This window comes from Filicampus tigris, chromosome 22, assembly GCF_054856515.1.
Source record: "Filicampus tigris isolate MCC_2025a chromosome 22, RoL_Ftig_1.0, whole genome shotgun sequence".
Taxonomy (NCBI): Eukaryota; Metazoa; Chordata; class Actinopteri; order Syngnathiformes; family Syngnathidae; genus Filicampus; species Filicampus tigris.
The window spans coordinates 5,345,593-5,372,500 of NC_141238.1; the positions used below are offsets into that span (position 1 = coordinate 5,345,593).

Sequence of the window (26,908 nt, forward strand, 5' to 3'; positions counted from 1 at the left end):
GTGATCGGCTAATGGAGTGCGAGCAGAGGGGTTAATATCATTCCTCAAACTCCATTTGAATCTCCTTACGCCTGCGACTAGGTTACACCTAAGCAGTTGCGGGCCGCCGTGGGTCCGGAGGGGGGGGGCCTCAAGGGACCGACCTGACGGGTGCTAAGAGACTGAGTCACAACACGCCGCCCTGCTCATGAAAACGACAGTTATACAAAGACGGGAGGATGTTTTCAGGACAAACACGTGACTGTCAGACCATCTGCGCAATATCTATTAAAATCCATCTTTACTGTCATAATATTACATAAAGTTTTTATCTACTCATCTCTTTTTGTGTGTATTATACTGCTCCCAGTGGCTAAATCATGCATACCACAAGAGGCCGTAATGAAATAATCATGATGGCAATAAAGTACAATATTATAGAGTGCTATTTTCCTTATTTAAGAAAAACACATTAAATAATGTTTGGTAGGTTTTTTTCCAGGAATCTGGAATGGATTAATGGCATTTCCATTCATTTCATTGGAGAAAAATTATTTGAGGATTAAAACTGTATCTCAAGGCGCTTCTCTGTTGCATGTTTAAGACCGCACTTACAATAGGGTTTATTTCCAGGTCTTACATACACCCGCGCACACACACACACTGGTTCATTTCTTCCTCCCTGGCGTCTCTCGTTCCTGCCGCCATCCAAACAAGACAGTGAGGGTTGCAATTACGGGAAGGAAACCGTTTATTTATAGCTGGCCCAGGATCAGCGACAGAACAACTAGTCGTGTGGCATTGAAGGGGGCCTAGGAGTAAGGGGGGGGGGCGTTGTGGTGGCTAGCGAGGGGTGGGTGTGGCTATATTTAACTGCACTGTGATGTCAACACGTGGCATGCGACGTTGCCATGGTTTCCCCTCCAAGACGGGCGACCGTTTGCTTATCAGCACCGCACACAGGCGGACGAGGTGGGGACGGACGCTTCGACTGGAAGAAAATGCAAAGATGGACCCGGTGGTCTCTAACATCCCTCTCTGAACTTCACCTGTCCTTCACTCACCCCAGACATCCAACCTCTGCTGTTCTTTCATCCGGCCCTGAACGCATCTGTGTGTGCTCTGAGATTGGCTGGCAACTAGTCCGGCAAAAAATCAGTCTTAGAAAATGGTTGGGTTGGCACAAGCCAGCCTTGACTGTGTCAGCTTAGTTATTGTTATTATAGAATGGTGGTATGGTATTAAAGGATAGCGACTAATATAACAATTATAATACGCATCTCCAGTATAACACCACGCATCAGCAGAAGCCGCCTCGGGCTGAATCGGTCCGGCGAACAGTTTAATAACCCCCCGCCGCGTCGTTCACACTCAGGTTTAATGGCCCTCTCGGAAAGCGTCACGGCTCCTGTCAGGCGTGCGACGCGGATGCCGCCGTGACACGTCCGTCAACGCTCGCCGCGTTATCTTTGGGTCCAGCCGGATTGAGTCCAAACTGGCAGTAATGCGCGAGTAGGGAGGGATGCAGGGACGATCCTCCTCACTCCCGCTCTTCAAATGGCGTCGATTAGCCAAAGCTCCTTAAGCTAACTGCTTCCATTAGCAGGACATTACAGAGGATGAGAGGTGTCACTGATGCTGCAGTTGCAACACTTGAGGGGAGAGTGACATGTCAAGTGGGCCATGTGCAGTATTTACTCCTGGCTCGAGCATATACTGGGTAATATACTCATATGGATCCTTGACTTTGTATTCAAAATCATCCACACGACACTTCAGTGTCGATTTCCATGGAAAAGTACTTGATTGGCAGATGCCGATCACAAGTAACGATCACATCAAAAGCCTCCTTAAAGGTGTGTCTCCTCCTCTGTAAATGCCCGCCTCTTTATTTTCTGACATATTACAGACCAAACCAGTCATTGACTCATAAAATATGTTCAGCTCAAATAATGTCCTATATTTGTATAACAAAGGATGGAAATTTGGATAGAATGTTTTTAAAATCTGATATATCAATTAATGGATGAAATAATTGACGGATTAATTGATCATTAAAATAATCGCTAGTGAACAGTACTAAATTGAAAGATGTGCAGCTAATCCATGTGAAAGTAGGTCTATATAGGAAGCACACACTGTACTGTATATAAAATGCGTTTCTGACTCGGAGAAAAGGTCAAAGAGTGATTCAGACCTATTTCCTGACGTCAAAAGAGGGTACAAAAAAATGAAAACCGTGAAAATAAAGTCATCCTTAAAATAGCCCCCCCCCCACCCTCTTTATTATGCATACATGTGTAGCTTTTAACTCCCCCCCGCAAGACAAAGGGCGTGCATGAAGGACGCGTTATTAGCGAGCACGTGAGTCCCGTGTGACGTTTGCACCGAAATAGATCACAAGTCTCCTCCGGTGGGCCTTTTGAGTCATCAAAGTGAATCTATTCTCTGTAAATGCTGATCCAGAAATACAACAGAGACGCATTGAATAAGGTGAATGAAAAAAAAAAAAAAAAAAAGAAGCTGCTTTGAGTGACAGCCCTCCCCCTCGCGTAGATGTTCTATTTCAGGACTGGCTTGGAATCATGGGAAGCATCCAGTTGAGTTCAGGATGAAGAAGAATAACAATACCAATTTGTGAAGTTAGTCCATACGAATATACAGCAACTGGACCTAATATTAGGTATACCTGCACATTCCCATACAAAAAAAAATGACACTCAACAGAGCACGCAACAGTTTTGTACAAAATTATGAATATTTTTTAAAATGTCATGCTGATATCATATAGAACTATAACAATATTAAAATATATTTTATTTGTTTAGCAACTGTTTGGCTTTTTTCTGGTTGGGATGACGTCACAAATGGATGGAAGATTAAATTATTTGGAATGATTTATCTTGGTCTCATTTTTTTAATATCACAAAAAACCTAGCGTTTCAATAATTGTGGATGGAGTTGTTATACTTGCTGTACTTACTGTAATGCACATTTTTCTATATTGGGGGCGTTCACTGTACATTATGCAAACATGCTTAAGCTCCAGGTTTTATTTAAATTAGACAGAAAATAAAGCTGGATAAACACAACCTAAACATTGTAATCATCACAAATGACCCAAAAAGCTAATGTTGCTAATGTTATCGATAGCTTAGCGCTACTACAATCATGTAGCATGCCCGTAGCGCTGCATGCTATGCTACGGATGCGGCATAATCTCGCAATATGTTAATGGGCCAGCGTGCGTGCACGTTTGCAAGCAATGTGATGGGCCATGAGCATTTTTTTTGCATAGCCCCGCCCATATGTGCACAAACACACGCACACACAGAAGCATACAATTCTTTTCCCACGAGCCTTCAAATTGATTTATCCATTTGATGCTCAGTGAGGTGTGAACTAAGTCCTACATACAGCTCTAGGCAAAAACCAACAAATGCGCACACACCCACGCACACACAAATGTACACACCTCAACCATAACAATTTATTGCCCTAATGGCCTCCAATTATTTAGCTAATAAATGTTTGTATCACATGTCCTTACTTTAACTTTCCGGTTTATGATTATGAGATTCTGTTGCCGTGGCGGCAAGTGTGATGAAACGTGATGGGCTGCATTAAGGAGCCGCAACCCACGCGTGGGACCCGGCACTCCGCGCACGACGGGGATGGGGCGCACACACGCTTCCCTTCACGGGCCAGCTCACTAATGTGTTGGGACGTGAAGACCGCGCTGGCCTCTCCTGCTCATCTGTCTGATAGGGAATGGCAACAGACCCACACCCCCTCGTTTTGATGCGCCGTGGCGAGAATAAGTCTCGATGCTATTAAAAGTGCCATATTTCTAAACCGCTATGTGTTTGGCCATTGAGATGGAATAGCTTTTTAAATGTTCCAGTTAAGAGGAAGATCGGGCTGACTCCAAAGTAAAATGTATTACATTAAACGTTACTATTTCATGATTTTCGTGCCAATAAAATTGCAATAACTCTGAACGGCTACGTGTTTTGGTTCTTAAATGTAATAGCCCAATTGTCTGAATAAGTAGCATCATTTCTTCCTTTCTTGCGTTGGAATCTGTTGTGAAATGAAGTTGCGATTACGTGCCGTTTGCGTGCCGGTGTCATGTGCTCCCTCTTACGTGCTCCAGTTAAGAGGAAGAATTGGCTGATGCTAAATTCAATTATATTAAATATTGCAATTACATCATTTTAGTGCCATTAAAAGTCCAGTATTTTGAAACAGCTGTTTGGGCTGACATATGTAATACCTCAACTGTCTGAATGAGCATCACCATTTTCTCCTTAAACGTGTTGGAATCCATTGGGAAATGGAATTAGGTTTTGTTTTGTTTTATAGTCATCTAAATTATGCATTGATCCTTCTTGGATGAAAATAATTCGGATTATGACACCGAATACTGTTTTTGGGTTCTGTCCTCGTGTGACCCCCTCAAAAATGATGGAGAATGCCCACGCTCAAATTCAGAAGCAATGTGTCTCGCCTTCAGACTCTTAACAATCGGCGTGCATCATGGTGGAGGCTCCTTTTTAAAAAATGTAATCTGTCACGGATTAGCGGGCGCCCAAGCTCGAGATTTGACCTAGCATTATAATCCTTTGTGTTGATCTAACGTAATCTGATTTTTCTCAATTACTTTGTCTCCAAAATACACGGAGGCAGACGCTAAAGTGAACAATGGAGCCGGCCGGCGTGCTGCTTGAGTCGTCAGTATCGTGTTACTCAAATTAAACGCAAGATGAGCATCGACAATGCAGCGCTAATGCAATATTTCCCCACCTTATTAGTGCACAATCTAATAAAATCATATACGGGAGCCGTACAAAAAAAAATATCCCATTGCGACGGTAATAAATTTTCATTTTTATATTATAAACAGTTCAAAATAAAAGTCAATGTTAGCAGAAAACCTCCATTTTGTGCAAGGAAGTGTTTGGTTTCATTTTTTCAACAGAGGTGTGTAGACCTTTTATATCCACTGTGCTTCATGACTTGACTGACAAGTCAGCAGAGCTAGAAATACTTTTACGCATGAATTACATCAGCACGGTCGTCTACCCCCCCCCCCCCCCCCCACCACCACCACAGGAGCTAATCTTTTAGCAGTTCAATCATCTGACCTAAAAATGACATCAATGGAGGATTTTATCATATTCAGACAAGAAGAGGAAAATCAAATCAGAGGACAGACGAAGAAGCAGAGCCAAGGTCCAGATAGCATTTTTATAACCTTTGATTACACCGGGCAGCCGGGCCTTACTATCGATCTGATCTTTCAAACTCATTTGAGGCCAGAGAGGAGTCTATAACGGTGCCCTACTAATGCAATATGGGACGCGCGGCCCCTCGTTTGTCATAGTAACCTGACTTGGAGGAGTTAAATATAGCCGCTTCCGGTTTAGCGGAGGAGGGATTTCAGGCTCTATTCTTAGCGTGCCGTCCTCCGCATCAAAGCAGACGGACAGGCGCGAAATCAATGTTGACCGGGAAATAAATAATTGCTAAGGCGAGGGGACAGCGGGTGTTAAATAGCTTTTTTTTCCAAAATCTTGCAAGTTGACTAATAGGACGTTTTCATTTAATAACGTGGCACTTTTTTTTTTCTTTTTTTTTAGGTTTGAACGTATTTGCCAGTCAAAAATGTTTCCTCCATATTGGCGTTCCGCGCTTCCATAGTATTTCACTACAATGCTCACAATGCGGTTCAGATGTTTTTGGAATGTGCTTTGTCAAAATAACTGGATGTCACACACAAACAAGCGGCGTACACAAGAGTTACACACACGCAAGCAAACCTTATATTTTTTTTTCCCTGTGCGTGTGTGCGTGCGGGTGTTGACAGATGATACGCTTAAAGCCGACACCGCCCACACACACTCCCGGTGACAGCAGGTTTCATCACAAGGCCACGGACCTTTGTCAAGTACAAGCCACATGACAAAATAAGATGGAACAAATTTGTCATGATCATATTTCATATTTCCCTTGAATACATTGCAGTGGTTCTCAACATTTTTAAACCTAAATAAAAAAAGTTTGGACATGTGTTATTTTTGTAAGCCACTGTGACATTATACACAGTTTGAAGATTAAAATTGGCCAAGCAAAACCATTCCATCATTAGCCTAAATCACGTATTTGCCCCAGTCTTTTTTTTTTTTTACATAATGTTACCATATCAATAACAAAAAATCAGTTCTTATGTACAGTATGTGTAGGTTCTCAGTCATCCAGGTCATAGTAACAATAATCCACAGAATTTTGATGTATTTTTTCTTGTTTTCCGAAAACGTTGAAAAATGACTCATGCAATTATGCTATTAGGTTCGCAGCATCCAATATTGGGTTATTTTTTATATGGTTTAAGATTACTTGAAGGAGTCCCTACAGATGCGTACGACTTCATTTAATCCTCAGAAGATTTAAGACAATTGCACCGTTTTGATGGTAATCTATAATTCCGCACAATCTCTGCCAGGAGATGGTCGGACGACAGGAAAATAATACAGTAGATAACCAAGGTTGATCTATTTCAGGGTTGGTAATCTGCGCGCGGCGGGGCATCTTTACATGTCACCATGATGCCGCTGGGCTACAAAAGCAAATGGATGGCAGAAATCAATAGACGGCGGGGCTTTTCCTAGCATGATGTCACATCATAGACCGCCAGAGTATACATCATGTGGTGACCTCATCCGGGCACATTTGGAAAGAAAATGGAAGGAGAGATGCTACTATACTGCTGCGGACGAGTCTGGCATTCGGGTCTGTGCTTTGAGGTTCAAGGACGGCCGGCGGTGTGAGGTGGACCTGACGGATGAACCGAGCGCGGCGTGACTCTCCGACATCAAGAGTGAAGGCTAAGAATAAGAAGTGGAGCAATCCCCATGGCGGGCGTAAACTAGAGCAAATGACCACAAATGCTGGCGCCGTCATGGCCACTACGTCCTCGAGAGCCTTTCCGCTGCGATACACTACGCTGGCTAATCAGGTTAATCTGTCGCATATAGAGAACATGGCATATTCTACGTTACTGTTAGAAAAAAAACGTCTCTCAATGCCAGTTTCACTTGGCAACATTAAATTTGGTAGGCATGTCTACCATAAGTAGAGCCACAAAAAAGACTGACGAACGCAAACCTGAAAAGTCACAGGAAGTCTGCTATTTTTGTTTGAAAAGGTCACTCTAGGGCATTTTTTTTTTTACACCGTACATAGCTGTATTGATCGACTACTGATTTCACTGATCCAAGCAAGTACGGCCACCGCCAAGCAGCATCAAGTGACACACGGCCTCATGTTCCCCAAGCCTGATGCGCACACGGTTGTTTTGTAAGGGCCAAATGCGGGCCAGTAAATCAAGCCTGTTGCACTTATTCAAGCAGCAATCACGGCAGGCATTCAGCGAGTGAATGAAAGCCATCTTCCTAATAAAGACAGAGCGGCACATTATTTCTCGCTCTCTGGAGGGCACGCTGCGTCTCCAGCTTGATGAAAAGAACGTAGCTACCTTGGCAAATAAAGTGAGCTTCTTTTTTTCCCTCCTTTTTTTTTTTTTTTTTGCGCTGCTGCCGTCACTCGATTATGTGGTGCCTTTTCAATAGGCCTTTGTGAAGGCTACGCTCTAATGCAGCATGCCTCGCTGCTTGGGAATAAGATACATTGTGTGTTTTTTTTTTTTTTTATAATAAGACTAGGTGATGATCTTTCAACTATGGGCAGAGGAGCCGTGACCTCTCCCAAGGGCATATGGGAATTCATAAGTGTGCACAGTGAAGGACGTGATGCACTGGACAAACATGGCTCTCAATAAACACGGTGGTGTGTGGCATGATTCATTTTTATTGACACGGCTTGTCGACACTGGCTGGTGTTTGCCCGCAGACGAACCCTTATTGTGATTTTTAATTATCTGCCCACAAACGTGCTCATTACGAGCTCTTACAAAACAGCACATTTGAGAGCACTGCTTCTTTTATAATTTCCTGCGGTTTTTTTGGGTTTTTTTTTTTTAACTTGTCTTGTGCTATAATGAAAACTAAATGAGTAGGTGTCACTTTGATGACATAATCTCTGGGCTGCCCAAAGTTGGCAAAAGCGAGGAAAAAAACGGCCGCGCTGCGACAAGTAATTGCCGCGATTGATCGTGGGAATAAGTGGACTGTTTCCATGGCAACCGCCGCAGGACCAGGCAGGCCGGCCGGCAAGGGATTGATTGACTGCCGCGTACGCCCCCAGTGTTGCAAAGTGTAATTTAAGAAGCGATATTTGTGCGCCTCCTTCCGACTTTGTAGTAAACAGTAATTGATTGGTGATTATACGCTGGAATTGTTTTCTGTCATCAGCGAAGCAATTAATTAGATGACTAAAAGCCCCGGAGGACGGCTTGTTGGGCACAGCGTGTTTCATTACACGTGAGGCACACCTTCGCCTGTTTTTTTTTTTTTTAAGGGACTGTCAGACACCCGCTGACCACTGTGGGAGCCCCTCCACTTTCTGAATAGCAAAATATGACACCTCAGTTCAAAAATAGTATATGACTGTATGGCATGTCACCTTTCAGAACATTCAAATTTGGGAAAATGTAGATCCATCTTAAAAGAAAATATTACGCAATATAACATTGATGAAATTTATGCAGAGCTGATGCCTCCAAGCAATACGCCACAGTGTTAATAAGATAAAAATACAGTGTTATATTCTCCTCAGCTAATTGCTAATTTGCTCCAATTAGCAAACGTGTCAATTTTAATGTTTGCATAAATGCTCTGCAAAGGTTTAACATTCACGCAACCTTTGGATGACCACAAGCATTCTGACTTTTATTCCCACCCCGAGAGACACAAGCTGGCTGATCATTGGTCGTTGTGAACAAATGTCACCCTTGCCTGCAGCCAACCTGCCCCGAAACAGGAAGTGTGAAGTTCTCGCCTTCGCCGTCCCCCCAGTGTCAAACACCTCGCGCCTGGCCGCTGGTCTGCCTCAGTGACTAGCGGTGAACTTTCAATTAACAGGAACGACATCCCCGATAGCTAAATCAGCGTCGTCCGCGCCATAGTTCTCCAAATGTCACAAGTGAGGTGTTAGCGGCCCGGGGACAATGTATTGGTATTGGGTTTCGCAGGGAGACTTAGCGGCACCCAAACTTAGCACTGACTCCCTAAGGATGCCAGTATGTGTTTGCGCGGATATACGTGGTAAAATTAGCTTCTTAACAACAGGATGTTGCGCAATTTATGTAACTGGGAGGTTAGTGACATTGCAGTACATTTGACACATTTTGACAATGACTTGTGAACAACTGGAGGCTCATATTTGGTCCTCCAAGCAGATAGGGGGCAGCATAACACAAAAGCTAACTTGCTTAGCATGGCTTAACCAATGGAATTAGGTTTTCAACACTTACCCAGCTGAGACTCCTTTAGTTCAGCTGTTACGTGCTACATTCACTCTCTGTCACTCTCCTGTGGAAGAAAGTACATTTGAGTTCAAAGTGTAGTCAAAGTGACACACACGTTCAACAAACAAGCCGGTCACCAGGATGCGCTTCGTTCATGTAATCTATTACTCATACTTGACTCACGGGGGGAGGAATTCTAGCATTTGATCAAAATTAGTAGCATTTTTTTTTGTGCTGTTTGCAATAACAATATTGATTTATAACAACAAAGTGGACATATTGAGGACAATAATCCTACTTTAGACATAAAGATCAGATAGCTTCACATTTACAGCCAACAAAAATCCAGGTGGCAGATGGGTTCTTATTGAGCAACCAGCTAGGCTAACTATCTGATAGCTAGCTAGCTAACCGACTTTCTGGTAGTAGCTAGCTAGCTATCTGATCACTAGCTAGCTAACTAACTCGTAGTAGCTAGCTAATTAGCTAGCTAGGTATCTATCTAGCTATCCTTTTTATTTTCCTACCACTTGATTGAAAAGGTATCATTGCAGGTCACTATTGCACAGTAAGAATGCTGTGGGAGTGCACAGGCGAGTCTAGAGTCCAAATGGTACAAATAGCGCAAACGCAAAAAGACATACTCCGAGTCACGCGCATATGTACACACACGTCTTAGAGGAGTTAATTTTAGCAGCACTGGTGCATAAATCATGCGGGTACTGTATATACATACATTAGCTACAGTTCCCTATCAATTCTATACCGTTACATGAAACTAGTGGCCAATGTGACCTAAATAGTGATTGCTCCATTTACTGTGCGGTCAGGAAGCAATAACTAAGTTCCAAATAAGTGCAAGTGATCAGAGAGAATTGTCATAGGGAGTGACAGCAGGTGCAAGTGTGAGGATGAAGGAAGCATTTTTCCCCTCTGAGGGAGGGAAGAGCTCCAGTGTTGTCATAAAATGCCATGTTGAGTGAATAAAAAAGTAAAACAAAATAAAAAACATCTCAAAAATGAATCTTTTCCTGTATGGTGGGGAGGGGATTTTTTTTTAAGGTGGGGGCTAAAAATAACCCCAGTGTGAGCTTATTAGTGTGTTTGCCATGCTGAATGCAATCACAGTCAATCTCGCCTCCGACTCCAAATCACAACATTTGAGCACCCTTATTAAAATCCCCCCCGCCTGGACACACACAACCGACAAGCGTGCCAGTGCTCATCACACACGCTCCTCTGCGGGGCATTTCACCGCACACTCCCAAACGAGAAAAGACAGGCCCCCGTGTTGGGACCGGAGGCTGAGAAGGCATGAATCAAGCTCTTTGCTCCCTCGCAATGCTGACGCCATCACTCGTGCGATTATTTACGTTGCGCTGTACGAATACAACACACACCTTTCGTGTGGATGCGACGAGTGGGCGTGGATTCGGAGTGCCGTCGTGCGGTGGGAGCCGATGCCTCCACTGGGAGAGAAAAAGAGAGATTGATTTTCCACACAGTCAACACAATGATTTTGCCATGCAGGATAAATACACAGCCTCCCATACCCATTTATCCCTAACATATACACATACACACGTGCGCACGCACATCCCCGCGGAGAGAGCGCAACCAGGCAACGCCATGCAAACACAACAAGCACATGACTCACACGTTGAGTTGATGTGCCGCATTTCTGCTTCTGAAAATTGAGGAATGCAATAGAATATACACTACATCCTGATGTGACAGTTTAATGGTGTAGTATGACAAACATATTCAATTCAGTTCACATCGGAATAGTATATAGTCCCAAGAATTATATTTTGCGTAATACATACAATCAGTTATTGTCAAAGAGTGGGACAAGCAGTAGTGGTACGCAGGCTCCCTCTAGAGGTATATGAAAGAATAACTTCCGAAGTACAGTTCAGTTGTATTTAACTTTGAAGTACAATACATTTGCATTTAATCTTGAAAAGCAGTTTGTTTTTCAACTTTTATTCAGGAGCAATTTGCGTTTTACTTTTATGTGCTCATGTGCTTAATTTGCTTTTATGATAATTTCACATTAACAATATTATTCAGCATTTTAGGTAGTCATAAAAAAAGTAATGATACCTTAAATTAGGGTTGCTTGATTATGAAAAAAATATTAATTATTATTATAATAATTGAAATCTGTACTGAGGCATTTTTCTCCACGGGTGATTCAGAAAAGTCACGGTGTACTTATATTTTTATTAAAAGACATGCTTCAATATAGAATACAGCAGTTACGATACATATGAATGACAATTGTAAAAATATGATTCGGAAAGTGCGCAGTGACTTTAATTTCCTGTATTTTTTTTTTCATGAACAAAAAAAAAAAATGGAACAAATTAAGTGTTTGTAAAGGAAAGTTTGTGATTTGAAAGGAAGTATTGAGTGGATGCATACACAAATGATCACTTGTTTAATGACCTTTTGTGCCAATATGGGGAAATTAATGAGCTGTGACATTCAATTATACACCAGCGCCTCCAATCACGGCAGCACTTTGGAGAGACAAACACGGGGAACGCTTGAGAAGGACTTGCTTGTTTATGAGTGTCTCTTTGGCACGGGGAGCCATATCATTTGCATAATCATGAATAGGAGATACGGTTGTCAGGGGAAACGCACCAGAGAGAAGCGAGCAAATGCTGCAGTGATGAGCACAGACGCAGAGCATTCCGCGGCACAAGTTGGACGACGAGTTTTTTGAATGGGGTTTCGTGGAGTTACAATACGCTTGGATGTGTGTGCAACTTGAATTGAATACTGGAGGAAAAATGTATTTCGTTAGCCTAATAGCATAAGGCCGAAGTTGCTTTTAACTCGCTGTCACAATATCAGTAAAAATTAAAATGCGCTAGATATAAATTTGTTTTTTTCTTGGCTAAATCAAGGCGACCGGACTTTTCTAGTTTGTGTGCGTTTTTGGTTTTACTTGTTTTCCAAAAAGGCTCCAAAATTATTTGGGCAATCTTAGGCTCACAATTTGGAATTGAGTAAAACTATAGATTTGACATGATCGTTGTATTGCTATGAAAAAAATATTTGATTGTATTGAAGAACAAGTGCTTTTATAAATATATTTATTGTGGGTGTAAATATGTTAAAATTGAAATCTGCATGACCTTGTTTTTTTTGTAAACCATTTCGTCTTCTGTCGACTGGAAATGACATCACAACTGCTCACAACGACCAATCATGGCTGACCTGTTTTCTGAATCTGAGCCGTGATTGGTTATTGTGAGTAGTTGTGATGTCATTTTCAGTCAAGAGAATGACGAAATGGCCGCCCCCAGAGAAGGCTAAAAACGAGTGCATTTTGCTGCTTAACTTATATTCCACAAATTCAAAATTTATCAGAATGCCAACTAGGGGGCCTGCTGGGAACATATTCTTGAAAAAAATATGTTTGAGTTGACCGTCTTTAAAAAATAACAAAATAAAGTAATATATAAAATAAAATATATTAATAAGTTAATATATATCATTGAGTGAAAATGAAATATCTTGTCTATTTTTTATCTGAATTAGACATAAATGCAGATAAGGAGAAGTTAATTTGCATATGTAAAATTAAACCAATTATAGACTTAAAGATTTACTTTTTACAATTTTACATTCATCATTTGAATCAATTTAAATTACTATATCCCTTTCAAGTTGTGACCGTTAAAAAAAAAGGTGGATTACTGCTTAACTGCTCACTGTTGCCACCTTGTGGCACGAAGCGGTGTTGCAAGCTGTGGCACAGCCCAAGCTAACGATCATAAACCTACAAGCATGTCTGAAAAACATACCGCGACTGCTTTTTACTGTTACTTTTCCTGAATATTTCTTCTTTTTAGGGGCTCACCCTTCACCCTTCTTTCCCTTGGCGCATGAATTGCTATTGTCAGAGTGCTCTCTGCCACTCGCTGTCTTGGCACCACACCGCCACGTTGTTTCGTCGTCCCCCGGATGCCCTCCTCTCCCATCTGTGTCATCGTCCGCCCACGCCGCCTCAACCTGCCTCACAGACAGCTCATTCCCTCGGCCTCAGCCTCCCACGGCCATCCTCCCCGTGGCTCAATAAAAAAAAACACCCCTAAAAACTGGACATCTAAGAGGTAAGATGGACCCCCCTCTGCGTGGTGCCAGAGGCTCATCTTTTCCCCGTAAAGGGCATGGCAAGGTTTGTTGTTTTTTTTTTGTGTGTGTGTGTTGTCACTTGCCATTTTTTTTCCATCTCCAGGCGGCGAGACAGTGAGTCATGCTTCACCGCTGAGAATTTAGAAAAAAATCAATTTTCTCCTTTTTACCTCTTTCTCGCTTCTGGGGCCCGGCGAGGTAGTGACGGGATAATCGATTGCGCCGTCTTTGTCCTGCATGCGAGTGTCATCCATAGTTTAGAGGATGAATTATTATTTTTAAAAATCCACACTGATGGCAAACTCCTTGTGAGCTTACTGTTACCCACTTTAAAGCAACACTGTGTGAGAATGTCAGTCTTTGTTGATTACGGCGGCACCATGTGGACAAAAGCGGTAGTGTTTTGACAAGTTAACCACATTTCCCATGCACGCCAGCGCCTTGTGTTGTGAAATCCTGAGCTCTCGCTGGCCTGCAAGTTGGACTGAATTACATTTCTATTTCCATTGGCTGTGTGAAAGATGAAAAGCGATGAGGTAATGAATCTAATTTCGTTCAAACAATACTTTTGTTTTTTTGTTTATTTTGGCACCAGTAATAGCGGGTAGATGTTCGAATTGACTTCCGTCCGTATAGCGAAAGGGGGCAGTGAGTATGCCGTACAGCAATTCAGGACATTTGTATTTTTTTGTGTGCCAGGGTTGCTCCCATCTTCCTCAAAGTTGTTTAGTGCCAGTAAAAACAATACAGACCCCCCCCCGGGCATGACAAAAGTCCCATTCAACTACTTGTAAATCAATGTTTAAGAGTTGTGAATTTTTTTTATTAAGGTCGAATTCTTGCCCAGTGCTGCTTTAAGTTACAAAGTGGTACTGAAAGATTTCTATAATATTTAGTATAAAGCGGAATTACGAGTCAGTGAACCAATGTGTCCATTCTCGTGCATATTTATTGGAAAAATAATTGCCAATCACAAAGAAATAAGTAGCGAGTTTGCTCACTATCACCCTCTGCAGCAAGGATGGGCACTTGCAATGGCCCTTGATTAATTTTTGAAAATAAAAATGGTTACTCTTGCTGATCAGTTTTAATTTGTAATCATTTTTACCAATAGATGGCAGACATGACAGCTCCTATGAGGCCCCCCACAGTAGTGCTGACGAAAAATGGTGAGCTAGCTATCAGGGCTTTCTATCATAGTTGGGATTCTTTCTGACATTTCATGATGACATCTTTGGAGAAGTGGACATGCCAAGCTAACATTTCCATGCGTGCTACAGAGTACAAGCGGCAGGAGAGCGTGTGACTTGTATCACACTGGGTGACAAATAGCTGACAGGCCGCGTGTCTGGTGGCAGGTGTTGGATTGGCGGCGGCGGCGTTCATGCTCATATTGTCCTCGGCGCTCTGCGCGGTATCGATCGGCTTCAATCTTATTCAGCCGCCGCCAAAACTCACAGCCCCGCATCGACTTGAGATTACACTTGGGTTTTGCCACGGCCGGCGGCTGGCAGGCGGCGGCGTCTTCATCACAATTTGGTCACTCATCGCTGGCGACTTTTTAAAAAAAATTTTTTATGAGTGTTGTTTCAGAGTTTTTGAGGCCAAATGCCTGATGAAAAAAAAAAATCAAAACAAGAAAAAGGAAATCACATTATGGGTGACAGCAAAGGGCCTTGAAGATTTAGTTTTCTTATTAAAAAGTAAAAAAGACAATTTGTTCGTTTTCATTACATAGGTGGCCTGCAGGGGTTGAATCTTGAGTCAATTAAAATTGACTGTGCAGGTGTACCTAATGTTATGTCCAGTAAGGATACAGTTGGCTTGTTGAAGTGTTTTGGACCCAAATCTATTTTTAGCACAATGGCGGCAATTGTTGCTGTCCTGTGCCGACGCAATGTGTCTAGTCAGGGATCTTTTTTTTTTCTTCATTTTTATTTTTTTTTAACGACAGTAGCCTCAAATGGCACCTGCGCCTTATTAGAGGCTGAGAGGGCGCCAAGGTCAAAGGTCAGAGGGGTTTACACGGATACCGTAATATGCACACCCACCACCGGTGTACACACCTGAGCCACAGGGCGGAGGCGCGCTAAAGATGACTGCCGACTTTTTCTGGCACGGCCTCGGCGCTGTTGGCGAGGCGTTCAGGTACCGGCCATCTGCTGTTTATTTGCCGCCGCCCTCGACGACATCTGACAATGACACAGCTGCCTGCGCCGAAACACACAAAAACACACAAAAGCTCATTGTGAGCCCACAAACTCACATGTAATTACAGGTACCTCTGGTTGACTCATTTGATTGGACGAAAGAGGCAAAATATTAGGAACAGCTCTAGAAAAGCATGTATTGTTACATTATACAACACTGCTGGCTATTTTTGCTATTCACTATTGTGTATTTAATTTTTATGCCGTCACTCCACTGCTTGTAGTGTTGCTGGTGCTGTTCTTTAAAAGCGATAAAGCAAAAATGGGACAAGGAGAAGAAGGGGATGTTACCTCTCAGGGAGTTGACCCCTCCTGTCGTCCCAGCTCATTAGTCAAGAAGGGTGCATGGTACGCTTGTGCCACATCTATTTCCGTACACATCCCCAATTTTGGCCTCTGCTGGGACATAGACAGGTAGATACCTGTAGGTTTGTGACACAGTATGCAGTGATATTTCTTTAACTATGTCAAGGACGTGAGATGCAGTGCAGTTCTATGAGCTGGAATTATGAGATGGATGGCTGCCATGGTAACCATTCAGCTAATTGATCTATGCCGCATGGCGAGAGTAAACTAGTTATGACAACAGACACCAGCTGGGCCTGGACTGATCCCAAATTGATGGATGGTGTTGCAGTTTTGCAGAAGCGTTCATTAATCCTCCACTGGTGGTCCTGTCCAAGAGCCTTAACACACGTACACGCACAGGGAAAGTGTGTGAATGTGTGTGAAGCTTCAAGCGTAAATTGCTGGCCGTCACTCCACTGCTGCACAGCGCCAATGAAGACAAGCAAGCAGCGGTGACGTCACTCCAATTCAAGGACATCAATTACGCATGCATGAAGCTTCAGAGCGGGCATTAGAGGGGCCAGAACTACTAATAGTAGCGCTTACATTAATATTGTTATAGCATTCTTACAATTACATTCGAAAGCCACATGCGTCGTGGGTGCTTCTTTTGCGATACGCTCCTGCCATCATGTGGTAGTTTGGAGTACTGCAGAGGCCTAATGCTAGAACGCGTACATTTTAATCAGGTTGTTTTTTCATTTGTGGGGAGTCTATTTCTATTCATCTATTTCTATATATTATATAATGTATAGACTCGAACTGATGCTGTTCAAATAGGTAAATTGTTAGGTGCTTGACAAGCTAAATAAAGTCTTACATATAAAAACGGGCATCAAAACCAATATACTGTACTGACAAAAAACATTACCCTCCAAAAACGACAATTATTCTGTAGCTCATCAAAGTTTGGACTACAAAGGCCAGCTGTGAAAACGTTTTTCTTTCATACTCCACATGGGTATTCCACCTATTATGGCACCAATTGTCTCAGGGTTTTTTCCTTTGACAGTTAACACTTATTTAATGATGTTATTGCCATGGTTGTGACAACAGATTTTACTTTATTATACTTAATTTTAAGGGAAAAGTACATTCTGGACTAGCAACATATGGTAAATTAAACAGACAATTGAAGTAAACAAGACATTCCCCCTCAAGGACTAGTGTTTTTTTTCCAGTTTTAAGATACAAAAGAGCAACTAATTGTGGATTTTTTTGTACCTTACTGTATTTTCCCCCACCAATTACATACTATACTGATTATCTAAATTGATTACTGCCAAGACATCAAGCTGTTTAGTTTTTTTTTGTCTCTTATGTCCATGTCTACCAAGTCTTTGATTTTTGCCTTTAACTCCTTCACTGCTGGTCATTTTCAGACCCTTTTTTACCCTAACGTTTGAAAAAATATACATTCCTGAGACTGAACGGCTGGACTGTGAAAAGGCTGGACTGTGAAAAGACAAGTAAATTCGTCAATTACTGTAGATTGACATGACCATGAGACGATTGAAAATTTTTTCTTACCTGAACATTGGTCTGTTGCATTTTGTTGACTTTATTTTGCATTATAGAACACGTCAAAACACAAGAAAAAGTTTCAGTTGAAATCATGTGCTTTATTTTGGACAAACTGCACACTCATGAATTCCCATTAACATCGATCCACGCCACGCGTATTTACAGTATAAACATGAACAAAACCCACTCCGCGACTCTCGTAATCGAGTTTAGACAAAAATGTCTTTGATTGCATTAAAAAGTCACCTTTCAGGAGCTCCTGGGTCTCCCTGCAGCAGAGCCTGTAGTCCCCCGGTGGGCAGGCAGGGCTTACCTGGAAAACGCTCACACAGTGACAGAGGTTGCATGGCACCATTCAAGGACAAAGCAGTGCAACAATACCTGCCCTTGGTTGCTTGGTTACCTGACTTTTCAAGCAGTGGCCACACCGCCAGCTCAGGTGCCTTTTGCTCCGCTCGCTCGTTGAGAGGGGCCGGCGCGGCGGGAGGCTTTTGCGGGGAGAAGAGCACTCCCTACTGGGCGCCCACTGCGAGACAAATAGAGCCCATGAATCGTGCGACAATGACACAATTGACACAAGCAGCCCAGCTTTTGTTCGAGTCGGTCACAGGACCCCAAAAAAAGGTGTAAATGCAGTATTCACACCTTTTCCGAGGGGGGAAAAGTTGCTGCTTCGTCATTCCGTCCTCGGTGTTACCAACACGGGCCAAACATTTCCTCAAAGTCCTTCTGTTGGAAGGCAAGACAATTCTCATAATAATCAGAATCCAGCGCTGCGTACACACTGCCGGGTGAAAGGCATTCGCCATAAAGAAGAGACGAAGTACCGAGCGAGGCAGGGTTTTGGGTCTCCCGGTTATTGCAAATCGGCGCCATGTTGTCTTCATGCTCTTCTATCAAGTATTGCGTCGTGTTCGCCGGCGCCATTGCTCCCGGATGAAGTCGCCTTGCACAGGCCGCGGCTCGTCGCTCCTCTCTCGGCTCCACTTTGTAAGGGTCGTTGGTCAACTTTCGACGACGGTCCCGTCCCTGGCGCTTCCTGGTACCCGTGGACTTGACAGCGGCGGCGCTGCGTCGACACTGTCCGAAGGCCTCGTCCTCCTCGGCGGACACGCGAAGCTGAGTCCACCGTAGCTTGGTTCCGGGCTTCAAGGTTAACCGTACGGCGTCCATGTGTTTCGAACTTGTCATATCCATTGAAGCGATATACATTGCAAGACTTGGGTGGTTGAAAAACGGAAAAATGTGAGCTTCTCTGGAAAAAAATCGGGGTTTTAAGCAAGTTCACCAACACGACGTGCGTGCGTAACTTCGACGTCCAGAACGAGGCAGTAACACGTCACTTTTATTCAAAGCACTTACCCATAATGCAACGCTTTGGTCGTCTTTATGGCGTTGCTGCCACCAAGTGGAGCGGAGGGACGTCACACTTTCATGCAACGAATGAAAGATATTGTACTCAAAAGAATCGTAGATGGAACATTTCTAGACGGACGTAACTTTTACCCCAAAAAAGTGCAAAACATTTTTTAGTTTATGACAATAACAGTGTGGACATGTGTGGCTAATGTTAACAATCAATGAGCACATTTGGTGGTTCACTGAGCAAGCTGGTAACAAGCAAACAAACAAAAAATTCTGACGAGGACACAAAAGTCACTTTATAGTGATATTTGACAAAATACAAAACATTTTTTGTAGCTTAACTGGGGACTGCTGGGGTTCTTTCCAATGCATAAATGTAATAGTCAAGTTTATTTTCCGCGTTATGTATGACAATTGTAATCTTTGTTGTGCTCCTTGTACGCCACAAGGTTGCAGTGTCTGCACATAAAAGGAGGCCACTTATTTTAAGGCGAGAGCGAGTGACACAAGAGGGCAATAAACAGCTTGTGCTAGGCCTGCAATTTCTCAGCAAAAAAAAAAGGCCCACGTTTTTCCATTATGAAGTCCTCTGGATGTGCATGTGTGCTGCTTTGTTCTCCTTTTAGTGCTTTTTAAGACAGCAGAATTAGGAAGCGAAAGTAACGCAAGGTCTGGAAAAAAGGCTTTGATGACTTGTCAAGGGAGATGATCTAAAGCCACATGTGAGCTATTATTGTTGTAAATAAATATGATTAATAGAGGTTTGTTTACAGACCATCGCCTATGCTTAATTAATTAGCCACACTGTAATCAATCTAATGAAGCAATGCTTTGCTGTGGCTAATCTGGCACATAGAAGGAACCCAGCTAAGTGCTCTTTTGTGTTACTGAAACTCACATTTTAATGTGTAAACGTGTGGTTTGAGGGCGACCGGGGTGATGATGACGAAAGCTGGGCACAGTTCAAGTTTCCTCTGCAGTGCGGCGGCTCGCCGGCGTGAGGAAGGCAGCCAGAGAAGGAGTGAGAGAGAGAAATTGCACCGGGCCCAAGGGCATCATCCCAAAAAGGTATCACTCGTTCAGCCGGATGCATGTTTTTAGCAGCCCGAATTGATGCGTCGCTTTGTGTGTGTGTGTGTGTGTGTGTGTCGAGATGAGATGCTGTGAGGCCTGCACGGGACCTCGTCACATGACGTTTGACCTCGAGGGAGATATTGGATGATGTCATTTCTGCATGCACCAATCCAGTCCGTGCTGAATTCCTCCTGTGGAATCTCCCTGTCCTTCACCTGCTGTGTGTGGCAGCGCCTTGAAATCTGCCTAGCAACAAATGCATTTTTGTTTTGGGATGACTCATGTTGCTTGAAAAAAAATGCCACCCTTCTGCCAGGATATTATGAATAGAAAGTGAGTGAGACAATGTGCATCAGCAGGAAGCTTCTGATTTGACAAATGTGAAAAGCAGATGAAACATCCGCAGGGCTGACTTGAATTGGTATATCCTGTTCTGGTTGACTTAACGTAAAAACGTAAACAATGCATTCAGCTATATTCTTCGCTCACGATGAACTCCCACGCGAAGTAAACCATCACGTTCTTGACACGGTATTGTGAAACACTTACATTGTCAACCCTCGCTCTTGTACTTGTAAGAAGATTAAGGCAGCGGAGGCATACTCATTATTTTTCCGCATTTGTCACTTTCCGTTGGTGCTGCGAGCGCTGATTTGTTAGCTAGCAGCCAATCAGAGTGACCAAATGTCACGATTGGTGACGCCGATTCAACATACGTAAACTCCCTCAAGAAGCTTACAGACATGTTACGACACTACGACGGTGGCCACTACACCAAACAGACGGCGCATTCAGACGCTTCACGACCTCCGACGTCGGTTTGGTCTATCAGGGCCGTAAGGAAGATTCATATTATTCAGTTTGTCATTTTATTTGAACGTATTTTATTGTGTTCAGTGAGAGAAATATTCAGGGCCACCCTGATTTTTCCAGGCCCACCCACCAGCCACGTTCTGGCTCCGCCCCTGCTGTGACCCAGACTCTAGCAGGATGTGTCTAATGAGCTCTATAAATATCTTGAAGGAGACCTGGTGCAAGTGTGGCTGCAACCCGCACAAGCACAAAGAAGGCTGCACTTATCTATCATATGTACAATGTTCCAAACCGTACGAAATCTTTAGAACATGTCCATCTTTGAAGGACCTTTGGAGATTCGCTAAGATGCCCCTAAAGTGTCAGCGGCAAGGCAAAATGGCGGATTTTCTGTATGTTTTCAGGTTTGGCTTTTTAGAGACTTTTTTTATGGGTCTACCCATGAATGACAAGCCTACCAAATTACATGTTGATAAGTGAAACTGGCTTTTGGGGCTTAATTTAAATAATACAATTTTAAGAGTCACATCCGCCACTGCTAAAATGACCATAAAACGAAAGCGTCAAACTTAAATGGCATGGCTTACTAAGCTTTTTTTGTGGGTCAACTCATGACAAACATGCCCACCAAATTTCGTTTGCTCAAACCCGCTGTCACCAAAATGACCATAAAATGGCAGCTTCAAACCAAAATGTCTCTCTGTGTCTCTTTTACGGCACTGGTGCTTGAGATTTTTTTTATGGGTCAACTCATGACAGACATGCCCACCAAATTTCATTTGGTCAAACCCACTGCCGCCAAAATGACCATAAAATGCCAGCTTCGTGTGTTCTTGAGACTTTTTCTGTGGGTTCACCTCATGGTAGACATCCCTACCAACGTTCATAAGTTGTAGATTCGGGGCCGTTTTTTTGTTTTTGTTTTTTTATCCCCAGCGGCCACTATTGGGGAAATTTTCAAGGTCGCATGGCACTAGTTTGGGGGCGTGAATAATCTAATTTGGATCCTAGTCTTTGCAACGCATGACTGTACTCAGGCATAAATTAGTTCTGAATCAGCCAGGTCAAACGAATGTAAAACCAAAATCTTCCTTATTGTGTTTACCAATAAGGGTCCTGTACACCTTTGGAGCCAGATGACATGGCATCGGACTTCAACTTCCCATGATAAGAGCGTGTCAAGCCAACGTTTGTCTGGAAGGGAAGTGGGGAGGGCAGGAAAGCAAGTGGGTATCTAATTTTCCCCTCTAAAGAACTAAGGGACTTATTGTTATGGATGAAACTGTTTAAAATCCCTTCCCCCCATTTCCTGTCAGGACTCGCGGGCCTACACTTGACTCCTTCATTCCAGCCGGTACAAATTTACAGTAAATATGTTGATATTTTTAACAAAGGACGTCGGAAACTACGATCAGGGTTGGTGACTTTTCAACGAACCTGCGCGGGTCATCTCTCCATGCTAAGCTTTCCTTTTTTGGAAAGCACCCAAGAGGCATTCCGGCGGACCCTGGAGCCCCCTATTTCTCCTCCTCCTGTTGGCTGTGTGGTAAATTATGAATTTGTTAGAAGGGGGAGGAAGGGGGAAATGGCACAGCCCCTCGGATACAAGCCCTCTGTGTCTTTCACTCAAGTGAAAACGTGTTTTTTTTTTCATATTGGATCACGTGACCATGTTTTGTTCAAACAATGTTACATTTAATCTGTTGAAAAAATATAGTGATTTGATTTAGATGTGATAAGAGGACAAGATTAGATTATGGCTAAAAACATTCGTCCATGCGCTCATCCATGCGAGTCTTCTCCCCCTACGCTAGGAAGGTGGGGGCGGGGGGGCAAAGAACAGTAATTGGCCCAAGGGGTGTGGGGGTCGGAGGTAATCAGATGACTTTGGGGAGAACGCATTTAGTGTCTCATGGGCCTCTTTAGGAGGTTGCTACTTTTGTGGTGCATGGGAGCTAGCATTGCTGCTACTGCCAACTCTCCTCAGTAGAGCCTTCCAGCTATTTTTTTTACTACTCCCAGTTGAAGTTTAATGTCAAACTAAACCTCAGACAAAAAGAATTACAATTTGTGTGTTTAAATCAACCATGTAGCTTAGCTTTTCAGTCCACTAGCTTAATGCTAAATAGCATCTATGATGTAGTGCTTTTACCCTTTAAGCTACAGATTCAACACAAATGATGCAACAACACATGCTGACAGATAATGTCATTACTCACAGTCATGTATTCTTTATCCTCCATCAAGAATGACTTATATTAGTGTCATAGGTACAATATTTCATTTTTAAGTTCAATGCGTTTGAAGCTAATCTTTAAGATCAGTTTATTTTTAAACATTTTAGTGCAATTCGTATTTAACTTATGTGCTACACTATTGAATTGTTGGCCATTATGGTCATGCTTGGTGTGAATATTTTAACCACTGCCCTGGAAACGCTATTAAAAGCTTCCAAATGACAGAGACGGCCAATCCCACACAGGTTTGAAGGTTAGCTATTTTTACGGCAAACTCCAGTGTAAGACGTACAATAAAAACATGAACTCGACTTGCCAAACAACAATACCCATTTGAATCCTATTTGACTACGAATCCGCCCCTAGTAAATACTCATTTACCTACTATGATGCCAGATAACAATATTATAAGACAAGAAGCAGCAGCCACTAGCTAGCATAAGCTACAAAATGAAGCTTTAATCTAAATTCGAAGCAGTAAATCACATCACATTTTCCTTCAAATCCCAACAGTCCCCAGCTTCTCAGTAACAAATAGGATGGAATGAGAACATATTTTAAAAAAACACAGTTTCATAGCAACATAGCAAGTCACAGGATGCCACCAAGTTTACGCTATTATATTTTGTTCAATATGTTAACAGAGATGATGTCATCAGGCTGATCAACGGCGCCCAGAAATCGAATTATCCATTGACATAGAATTAAAAAAAAAAAAAGGCACTCAACCTTCATATTGACCAAGAAATAATAAAGAAAAACTTGTGAATGGCACATTCTGGTACAAAACAACATCAAGTCAGTAGTCCTATCAAGTGAGCTCTTCCATCCTCAAGATGCTCTGACATCCTTATTTGGCCCTTGTGCATGTGCGCAAACTCACACTAGTAAAAAAAAAAAAAAAAAAAAAAAAAAAAAAGCGCATCAAATGTGTGAAATCTATACACGACGGCTCCACTTAGCAGAAAGGAACGTTGTGCTTGTGGCAAAAAATCTTCATGTGTGCATGGAACTGATGCTTCCTTGTGGATCCTGAGCAAAAACAACAGCAACACTTTTTCCCTTTTTTTTTTTTTTTAGAATTGGCTAATGGCCCCCCAAAAGGCCAATTAATATGGCATCTAGACAAAAATCCATTTGCTATTGCGCTGTGGCTGACTTTTGGACAGGAATTGTCACCAGCTGATCATAGGGCACGTAAAGACAAACAAGCACTCTCAATCACACCCGCCGACAATTTCGAGTCTTCAACATGCACGTTTTTGGAATGTGGGAGTGAGAAACCCCACGCAAGCTCTGGGGAGAAGAAGGAATTCGAACCCAGAACCTCCAAACTGTGAGGCAGACATGCTAATCACTCCTTTGCCACTGTGGAGAGCCGTTGGGGCATTTATTTGATATCCTACTAGCGCGTTGAATGCTCCATGTATGAGTATGCTCTTTTGTCCTCACTGGGAAGACAATTTAGCACACTAGTCGAACAACTAAGGCGCACTACAAGTGACAAGTGAGGTCAAACTGCATGCTACTAGTGCAATCATAAAATACTACTAGTCAACTTCTGTTGCTGAACTTGTAGTGCACAGATGTCAACTAGTGCACAGTTTTGCTACAATATTAATGTAGTTGTTGTATTACTGCCCATTCAAGTAGTGCGCAGAAACGTCATACATTAGAGGAAGGAAGTTGTGGGAAAAATATCATTAGTAAGATGAAGTTGTTCCATACTCGTAAGATGTACAGTAGTCATTCAACTAGTTCAAAAAAACCAAAACAAAACAGTAGTATAAAATAGTCGTGATAGAAAATTGTTCTACTAGTTCGCAGAAGTGCCTACAGTAGGGGAATGAAGTCACAATACATTCGTTCTACTAGTGCGCAGAAATGTCACACAACTACATTTTGATAGTCGTTCTACTATCGCACAGAATATTGGACAGTAGTAGAAGGAAGTACTGGAAAAATGTCACTAGCATGTGGAAGGAAGGAGTGGGAAAAAAAACACGAGGAAGATTTCGTCATTCTACTAGTGCGCGGAAATGTAAGCTTAGTAAGTTTTCCTGTCGCCGATGCCAATTCCGATATTTAGCAGGATAAAATTCCGATAACCAATTAATTGGCCAATTAATTAAAAAAATGTATAATGACGAATATCACTTTTTTTCCCCCTCAACGCTTACAACATTAAATATATGAATTAGAGCGAAAACATTTAACTATTTTACAATATTTTGTCCTTTAGTTTTTAACATTACAGTAGAGAGACAAACCGACAAAAATCGGCCGATTTTTTTTTTCCCGGCAGGGAATGTTCGGTTTTGGGTTTTTTTCCGGGAGGTAATGTTTGAACGTCCTTTGTTTTATGTTGTAATGTGTAAAAAAATTAAAAGAGATAATATTGGTTGATTAAATCTGCCATCCGATTAATCGGTTGAGGCCTTGTCTTACTCATGAAAACAAAGCGCATACTAGTACATGGGACAATTAAACGCACTAGTGGGATATTCAACAATTGCGTCTTTTCAAAGACCACCTTGCCGCTGGGCAGAGAAAAATCCTTCCACTCATCCTCCTCATCCCGATGGTCATCCGGCGAGTTTGCAACTCCCGAAGCTCCGCCTCCTCGCCTTCTGCTGGACAACTGGGGGTTTTTAAATGGCCACGTCGGCCCCGTATGTTAGGAAGATCTAGAGACAACAACCCTCGCTGGTCCCACGAAGGCGGCACGACTATTTGCCGCTTAACCGCAGCGTCCCAGATTAATGCGCAGGGTCCCGCTCTTGTGCAGTTCCCACAGCTGCACAAACTCCTCGGACATGGTGTGGAACCAGCGGTAGGGCTGCATGTCGTCGTAGTAGTGGTGGCTGATGGGCCGCTCGGCTAGGTCCGCCGAGAAGGGCCAGAAGCCGTAGACGCTCACATCCTCGCAAAGCCCCAGCGCCAGGCTGACCATGAAGAGGCCCGTGGAGAGGCGGCGGGCGTGCACGTTGCGGGCCTTCCAGAACTGGCCCACGCTGCGCAGGAAGGCGGGGTTGGCGAAGAGCATGGTGAGGTCGGACGAGGAGTCGGCCAGCGCGTAGGAGGCGCGAAGCGACGGGTCGGTGCTGGGACGCATGGAGAACGCCGGCATGTACACGAAGCTGGTGCCGTATGCTTTCATGCTGTCCACGAAGGACTTGCGGGACCACATTAGGTTCTGGAATCTAAGGGGACACTTCATTAGGCACACCTGCACAAGCTACTGGAATGATGTTTTCAATACAAATGGACATTAGCAATGACACATATATAATTGGGATCTCTTGCGATGAATACTCCACATGTAAAGTCCATATAATAATATTTAGCCAATCAGAAGTGTAGAACCATCCAAGCAACGGATATTTGAACTCAAATTGCACAGCAGCATATGTAGACAGACAAGAAAACGATCCTCACAGGCGTATATTCTCTATCATCTGCAAAAAAAGACTATCACTGTTAATAATTATTAAAACAGCACTGGGCAAGAATTCGACCTTCATAAAAAAAAAAAAAATCACAACTCTTTTGATGAAACTTGGACTTACAAGTAATTGGGACTTTTGTCATGATGCCCTGAGGGGTCTGTATCGTTTTTTACTGGCACTAAGCAACTTTGAGGAGGATGGGAGCAACGCTGGCACACCAAAAAAATACAAATGTCCTGAATTGCTTTACGGCATACTCACTTCCTCCTTTCACTATAAGGACGGAAGTTGATTTGAGCGTCGACGCGCTATCGCTGGTGTCAAAATATT

At 42.9% G+C, this 26,908-nt stretch overlaps 2 protein-coding genes and 2 long non-coding RNA genes across 5 annotated transcripts in view; 1 reads left to right on the plus strand and 3 right to left on the minus strand.

Moving 5' to 3' along the window:
• The window catches only part of atp2b1a (ATPase plasma membrane Ca2+ transporting 1a), a 72,955-nt gene extending 55,280 nt beyond the window's left edge, over positions 1–17,675 (minus strand). Inside the window, 5 exon segments of the mRNA XM_086022351.1 lie at positions 9,413–9,470; positions 10,807–10,875; positions 15,625–15,769; positions 16,060–16,164; positions 17,647–17,675. The gene's annotated coding sequence lies outside the window, so the exon portion shown is untranslated.
• A 42-nt stretch (positions 17,676–17,717) lies between these two features.
• Positions 17,718–18,986, minus strand: LOC147126623 (uncharacterized). The gene is made up of 3 exons (XR_015084738.1): positions 18,468–18,986; positions 18,286–18,369; positions 17,718–18,166 (listed from the first exon to the last, which is right to left on the minus strand). It is a non-coding gene; the product is annotated as an uncharacterized LOC147126623 (long non-coding RNA).
• On the plus strand, positions 18,431–20,389 carry LOC147126624 (uncharacterized). Its single transcript, XR_015084739.1, has 2 exons — positions 18,431–20,073; positions 20,159–20,389. It is a non-coding gene; the product is annotated as an uncharacterized LOC147126624 (long non-coding RNA).
• A 3,174-nt stretch (positions 20,390–23,563) lies between these two features.
• st8sia1 (ST8 alpha-N-acetyl-neuraminide alpha-2,8-sialyltransferase 1) overlaps positions 23,564–26,908 on the minus strand; it is a 9,855-nt gene continuing 6,510 nt past the window's right edge. For both annotated transcript variants that reach the window (XM_086022352.1, XM_086022353.1), the window contains exon 6: positions 23,564–26,332. In XM_086022352.1, coding sequence (XP_085878478.1) covers positions 25,870–26,332 — 463 coding nt within the window. In that variant the 3' untranslated portion in view covers positions 23,564–25,869. The remainder of the gene's footprint in view (positions 26,333–26,908) is intronic.